Below are 6,765 nucleotides of genomic sequence, written 5' to 3'. Positions count from 1 at the left end.
CCAGAGCCCAGGGGCAGGGCAGTGCAGAGGGGGCGGGGCAAACTGCAGCTCCCCCAGGGATGGGGCTCGCACTATGGGTGGGGTCAGCTCGGGGGGGCAGGAGCAGCCCACGGAGGGCGGCAGTGCCCAGGGATGAGGTCACACGTGGAGGGTGGGTCAGCTTGGGGCGGGCCGCGCCCAGAGATGGTGTCACCACATTGGGGGTTGGGGCCAGCTCGGGGGGAGGGCAGCACCCAGGATGGTCCCCACACGGAGGGGGGCACACTCGAGGGGGGCAGGGCAGCACACGGAGGGGGCGGGCAGGCCCAGGGATGGGTCCCAACACGGAAGAAGAAGGGCAAGGGGCCGCTCGGCGGCGGGGCGCGCACAGAGGGCGGGCACCGGTGATGCAGGCGCCGGGAACGCCCCACACGCCACACGTGACGGTTAGCTGAAACTGCAGGAACTTGGAGATGCTGTCGTACACGTTGCGCCCCACAGCACCTGCCTTGACGATGCTGGAGAGTGTCGTCGGGTCAGATGCAGTCCGGGCCTCCTTGCGCGTGCGGTGCCCGCGATGCCCTGGGGGCGCGGGATCACGGGGCAGCGGCCCAGGTCCCCCAGCGAGGGCAGGCGCTGGGAGCTCAGCGCTCACCCCCCCCCGGACGGGGGTGGTGTTGGACGTGGGGACGGTATGGACACGACCGTGCAGCAATCATGTGGGGGGGGGCCTCAGTCTGCTAGGTGAGGCCAGCCTTGGCATGCGCTTGGGTGCGACACGAGGGTGCCCCCTGGAGCGTGGGGGGGGCGCCCAGGGGCATCTCACCATAGCAAAAGCCGGACGTCGGCCTTCTTTCAGCGCGGCCCTCATTGGTGCCGTCCCCCTGTCACGGTCACCGACGCTCGCGCTCTCCCCGTATATGTGCTGTACGATGATAGCCTGCGGGTTGTGGGGCGCTCAGCTGGGGGAGCGGGGGCCCGTAGCCTTGCTCCACCCGTCCTCCCTCTTGCACTCCGTCTCAGACCATCCGCCCATGCTCCCCTCTGTGCCGCCACCTTCGCCGCTTTCCAGACCCCAAAGTAGCTCTGCCCCCCATCACCACCCTGTTCCCTCTCCCCGACCCCAAAGCCCACTCCTCCCTCGCGCCATCACTCACCCACCATCCCCCCCCGCCGGCCTGGGGCGGGGAGGGGCGCGCTGTACCTTTCACAGGGTGTGGTTTTCAGTGGGGAGACGATCGCGCCAGACCCTCAGCTTGCGGCCAGATCTTATCACGAGTGTGCTCTGCTCGATCGGGAGGGAGGGGAAACAGCTGAAACAGCAGTTCATGGGGGACTGTCCCACAGGGCCACCCCCAAGCCTGGGCAACCCCAAACCCTAAGGTATGAACTCCCCCACTTGAGCTAGGCAGCGGGAGCCGGCCGTTCTCCCCCGTGGGCGGGGTATGGGCTGTTCTCCCCATGGCTGCGGCGGTGTGGGCCGTCCCCCTGGGCGGGGCGGGGCGGCCGTTCTCCCCAGCAGGGTCGGCGCAGTGTAGGGCTCGTTTCCCCCCATGGGGCTCGGACGGTGTGCGGCCGTTCTCCCCCGCGCCGATGGGGCAGGCGTTCTCCCCCATGGGGCGGGGCCGGCGGTCGTTAGGGCCGTTCTCCCCTGCGGGGCCGGTGGTGGGGCCGTTCTCTGCCGGCCGTGGTGGCGGTCCTCTCTGCGGGCCGGGGTCGGGCCGCCTGTTCCCCCCGGGGGGCGGCCCGGTGGTGCTAGGCCGTTCCCCCCGTGGGCCGGTGGCGGTGTAGGGCGTTCTCCTCCCGTGGGCCGGCGGCTGGTAGGGCCGTTCTCCCCCCATGGGGCGGGGCGGTAGTAGGGCCATTCTCCCCCTGCGGGGCCGAGGATGGGGCGGGGCTGTTCTCCCCCCATGGGGCCGGGGCCGGGGTGTGGTAGGGCCGTTCTCCCCCCGCGGGGCCGGCACGGTTCGCCGTCTCCCCTCAGGCCGGGCCGGGCGCGGGCGGGGCTTTTCTCCCCCCGCGGGCCGGCGGCAGTGTGTAGGGCTCGCTTCTCTCGTGATACCTCTCCCTTCTCGTTGCGGATGCGCGGTTGAAGTCCTTCCCCTCCAGGCAGAGACGTCGTCCCCTGGCTGGAGGATCCCTAGTGCACCGGCGATGGCCCGGGCTGTGCTGATTGTCACCTGTCACCATCCGGACGGTATCCACGGCCTTCTGGCACTTGCGGATGGCCTCGGACCTGGGGAGGGGCTGGACAACGACTGCATGGAACCCAGGAGTCCGCTCCAGCCCCTGCTCTAACCCACCAGCCCCACTCCATCCCAGCGTGGGGAGAGAACCCAGGAGTCCTGGCTCCCGCCCCGCCCGCTCTAACCCACCAGCCCCACTCCCCTCTCCCGGAGCTGAGAGAAACCCAGGAGTCCTGGCTCCAGCCCCGCCTGCTCTAACCCACCAGCCCCCACTCCCCTCCAGAGCTGGGCAGAGAACCAGGAGTCCTCCCAGCCCCCTGCTCTACCCTCCGGCGCCCCCGCAGAGCCGGCGTACCTCGCGGACGACGGCTCCGATGCCCACCACGGCATGCAGGTGAGTCCCCATGATGTCGTTTCTCGTTGTCCCAGTCGGCTCGGGGCGGCAGCAAAGTCCCGAAGGCCAAGCAGATGTGCGCGGGCCCCTCGCAGGCCATAGGGCCTCACCTTCTTCACCATCTCGTCCGGTCCGTGGGCGAAGCTGCGCAGCTCCCCCGCTGCTGCTCAGGATGTGGACACCTGAAGGGGAGATGCCTGCTCAGAGCGGGCCCTTGGGCATACAGGACCCCTCCGACACAGTCGCCAACGCTGGGGCAGGGCCGGGGGCCACCTGCCGCGCCAGGACTACTGTGAGCAGGATCTCGGAGGCCCCCTTGCTGAAGCGCGAAGCCGCCCTGGGCAGGCGGGTGACGGTGCCCATGACTTGCGGACGATTAAGGTATAAACCTTGTGGAGCTTCTCCTCGGCAGCGCTCACGCACGGGCTGTAGTCGCAGCCCAGTCCAGCAGGAGCCAGCAGGGCGCACTTCCGTCTTGTTACCACTGCGCGGCAGCCCCCGTCCTTTCCGGAGCTGTGGCGACGGTCGCAGGACTGTGCTCCCCACGGCCCCCAGCTCCACACGTTCCCCCTTCCACCGCCCAGTCACCTGCCCCAGTCCCCTAGCTCCGCGCGTCCCCCCGCCCCAGCTACGCCGTGTCCCCCCTTCCGGCCCCCAGCTCGCCCTCCGGCCCCCAGCTCCGCCGCATCCCTCTCAGCTCCCCCAGCTCTCCAACATCCCCCCGGCCCCAGCTCCGCCACTCCCCTTCCGGCCCCCCACTACCCTCCCTAGCGGGGTCATTGGCAGAAGGGGGCGGGTCTGATGGAGGAGGGGTGGGGTCACTGGCAGAAGGGGCGAGTGGCTGCAGGAGGAGTGGGGTTAGCAGGGAAAGGGGCGGAGGTGGAAGGGCAGAGGTAGGAAGAGGGGTGGAGTCAGCCCAAAGGGGGCGGGGCTCCTTCCACAGGAGGCGGAGCCAGAGGCAGGGACACACAGGACAGGTACAAACCATGGGAAACTCCATCTCCCTCCACTTTCTCCCCCCCTTTTGCTCAGCCGCTCCGGGATCCAGCCCCCCGACCCGCTTTTCTTTCATACCATTTATTTTCAATTCCTTTTATTTCCTTTTTGGGGGGATCTTTTCCCTTGCCCCCCCCCCTTTTCTTTAAATACACAACAAACGCTGGGTTTTTTTGGTGCTCCAGTGGGGAGGGCGGGGTGGAGACGGGGGGGCCACAGGCCCTAGTTTTATTCCCCGCCCACCCACTTTCCACCCCTTCCCGCGCTTTGTAGTTCGTTTGGTTCACGGCGATGAGCGGGCACAGAAAACGGCCCCTTCCCGTCGGACAAATGACTCGATCCTGGGGTGCAGGGGACACAGGGGGAAAAAGCCTAAAAATACCCGCCCCGGTGACGGGCATGAACTCAGATCTGACGGGCCGAGGCTGGGAAGGGGGGAACAGACCAAACCCTTCGCCGTCGGACGTTGGGGTGCGGCGTGGGGCTGAGTTCTCGTTTGAGGGGTGGGGGCGTCTGTTAGGTCCTCGCTCGGGCCGTTGTGTGGTTGGTGGGATTTTTGGTTGTGGTGCCACGGTCGGAGAAGCTTTGGCTTCGCAGGGCGGCAGGCGGAAGGGGGGTGAATTCGTTCCCCGTCCGGCAGCTTGGTTGGATGCGTTTTTTTGGGGTGGGGAACCGGGCGTGTGGGGATCTTTTAAAGCCTTTGAAGGATGGGGGTGGGGAAGCGTCTATCGATCCCCACCCCAGGTTGCCCCGGAAAAATTGGGGAGCGAGGGCCGGTCCCACAAAACCCTCGGCCGTGAGGAGAGAGACTGGAGGGGGGATAGGCCCCCGGTCTCCTGTTTGGTTGGGGCTGCAGCCAGTGTCCGTCCGTCCCGCCGAGTTCTGTACACAAGGGCGGAGCATGCTCGAGGGGGGAAGAGGCAGGATAGCGGGGGGACGGATGGGGGGGCCAGGGGTTCCCCCCCATTTTTCGTTTCCTTGAGTTTGTCTCTCATGCTGTCCGTTGAGTTGAGTTTTGGTTTTGGCCTGTCTCGATCGGTAACAGTATGGGGTGTGTGCTGGGGAGGCAGCCTGGGGGACACCTGGGAGTTGGCATGGGGGGGAAGGGAGAGAAGTGGGGGGGTGGTTCATGTGGAAGCCCTGTCTTATGTTATGTGTGGGGGGGGGCAGAGTCTGGGGCATCTCTGGGGTGCCACCCGTGATACACGGATGGACACACGGGGTGTTTCGGGGAGCCTGCACGGCGGGAACATGCCTGACACATGTGCACAGAGGAGGGGTTGGCTGGGGGCAGCTATGTTGGGAACACATCTAGCATGTGTGTGGGTATCTTGCCAACCTAGAAGGTGGGGTGTGTGCTTTGAATTCACCCCCCACACACACGCATTCAGAAGTGCCAGCTCCCTCCATCTGGGTGGGGAGTATGGGGGGGCAAGGGGGCATTTGGATATGGGGGGTTGGTATCTAGGTCTGGGGCACATTTGGAGTTGGGGAGGCAGCCAGGAGCAGGTTGGGAGGGTATGTGGATATGTTGGGCGCTGGCAGTGGGTGTTCCAGGTTGGGGGTCCTCAGGACCTGGGGCGATCCTGGGCTGGGGTCCCCAGAGCGAAGGGGGTTGGGGACTGGCATTGGGGGTTCCAGGCTGGGGTTCCCCAGGGCAGGGCAGGGGGGTCCAGGTGCCCCCCATCTCCAGCTGCACCCCACGCTGTTCATAAAGCTAGAAGCGTGGTCGAGGTAGAGTTGCTTTTTGGGCTGGGGTCCGAGTGAGGTAACTTTGCTTCCTCTTTGGCAAAGGCCGGGGCGGGGCCGGGGGCGGGGCTGTTCTCCCCCCGCGGGGCCGGCGGCGGTGGTAGGGCCGTTCTCTCTGTACCTCTCCCTTCTCGTTGCGGATGCGCCGGTTGAAGTCCTTCCCCTCCAGGCAGAGAACGTCGTCCCCTGGCTGGAGGATCCCACACTTGGCGGCGATGGCCCGGGCTGTGCTGATGTTGTCACCTGTCACCATCCGGACGGTGATCCCGGCCTTCTGGCACTTGCGGATGGCCTCCGGGACCTGGGGGAGGGGCGTGGACAACGGGACTGCATGGAACCCAGGAGTCCTGGCTCCCAGCCCCCCTGCTCTAACCCACCAGCCCCACTCCCATCCCAGAGCTGGGGAGAGAACCCAGGAGTCCTGGCTCCCAGCCCCGCCCGCTCTAACCCACCAGCCCCACTCCCCTCCCGGAGCTGGGAGAGAACCCAGGAGTCCTGGCTCCCAGCCCCGCCTGCTCTAACCCACCAGCCCCCACTCCCCTCCCAGAGCTGGGCAGAGAACCCAGGAGTCCTGGCTCCCAGCCCCCCTGCTCTACCCTCCGGCGCCCCCGCAGAGCCGGCGGTACCTCGGGCCGGACGGGGTCCTCGATGCCCACCACGGCGATGCAGGTGAGCTCCCCCATGATGTCGTTCTCGTTGTCCCAGTCGGGCTCGGGGCCGGCAGCAAAGTCCCGGAAGGCCAAGCAGATGGTGCGCAGCCCCTCGCAGGCCATGGGCTCGATCACCTTCTTCACCATCTCGTCCCGGTCCCGTGGGCGGAAGCTGCGCAGCTCCCCGCTGCTGCTCAGGATGCTGGAGCACCTGGAAGGGGAGATGCCTGGCTCAGAGCCGGGCCCTTAGGGAATACAGGACCCCTCGCCGACAGCAAGGTGCAGCCACCTCTGGGGCAGGGCGCGGGGGCCACTGGCCGCGGCCAGGACTCACTTTTTGAGCAGGATCTCGGAGGCCCCCTTGCTGAAGACGCGGAAGCCGCCCTGGGGCAGGCGGGTGACGGTGCCCATGGACTTGCGGAGCGAGTTGAAGGTATAAACCTTGTGGAGCTTCTCCTCCGGCAGCTGCTCACGCACGGGCTGGTAGTCGCAGCCCAGGTCCAGCAGGAAGCCCAGCAGGGCGCACTCCGTCTTGTTACCCACCTGCCGCGGCAGCCCCCCGTCCTTCTCCGGAGGCTGTGGGGCGACGGGCGGCAGGACTGTGGGCTCCCCACGGCCCCCCAGCTCCACCACGTCCCCCTTCCAGCCCCCCAGCTCCACCCTCCCCAGTCCCCTAGCTCCGGCGCGTCCCCCCGGGCCCCCAGCTCCGCCGTGTCCCCCTTCCGGCCCCCCAGCTCCGCCCTCCCCGGCCCCCCAGAAGTGTGGCAGCGCGATCGCGCTACTCCACTCTTCGGCAGCAGTTCGGCGGCAG

At 67.4% G+C, this 6,765-nt stretch overlaps 1 protein-coding gene and 1 long non-coding RNA gene across 2 annotated transcripts in view; one reads left to right on the top strand and one right to left on the bottom strand.

Annotated features, from left to right (window-relative positions):
* The window catches only part of LOC142047515 (uncharacterized), a 329,291-nt gene that overhangs the window by 153,394 nt on the left and 169,132 nt on the right, over positions 1-6,765 (top strand). The window lies entirely within an intron of this gene.
* Positions 1-6,765, bottom strand: part of LOC116833533 (plasma membrane calcium-transporting ATPase 3-like) — a 51,557-nt gene that overhangs the window by 21,704 nt on the left and 23,088 nt on the right. The window contains exons 9-16 of the mRNA XM_075070606.1: positions 6,289-6,530; positions 5,931-6,165; positions 5,426-5,605; positions 3,803-3,896; positions 2,521-2,722; positions 2,042-2,215; positions 1,379-1,851; positions 369-561 (exon numbers count right to left, since the gene is read on the bottom strand). Coding sequence (XP_074926707.1) covers positions 369-561; positions 1,379-1,851; positions 2,042-2,215; positions 2,521-2,722; positions 3,803-3,896; positions 5,426-5,605; positions 5,931-6,165; positions 6,289-6,530 — 1,793 coding nt within the window. The remainder of the gene's footprint in view (positions 1-368; positions 562-1,378; positions 1,852-2,041; positions 2,216-2,520; positions 2,723-3,802; positions 3,897-5,425; positions 5,606-5,930; positions 6,166-6,288; positions 6,531-6,765) is intronic.

The sequence above is a fragment of the Chelonoidis abingdonii genome, chromosome 11 (genome assembly GCF_003597395.2).
Source record: "Chelonoidis abingdonii isolate Lonesome George chromosome 11, CheloAbing_2.0, whole genome shotgun sequence".
Classification (NCBI taxonomy): Eukaryota; Metazoa; Chordata; order Testudines; family Testudinidae; genus Chelonoidis; species Chelonoidis abingdonii.
This window is presented reverse-complemented; position numbering and strand designations above follow the sequence as displayed.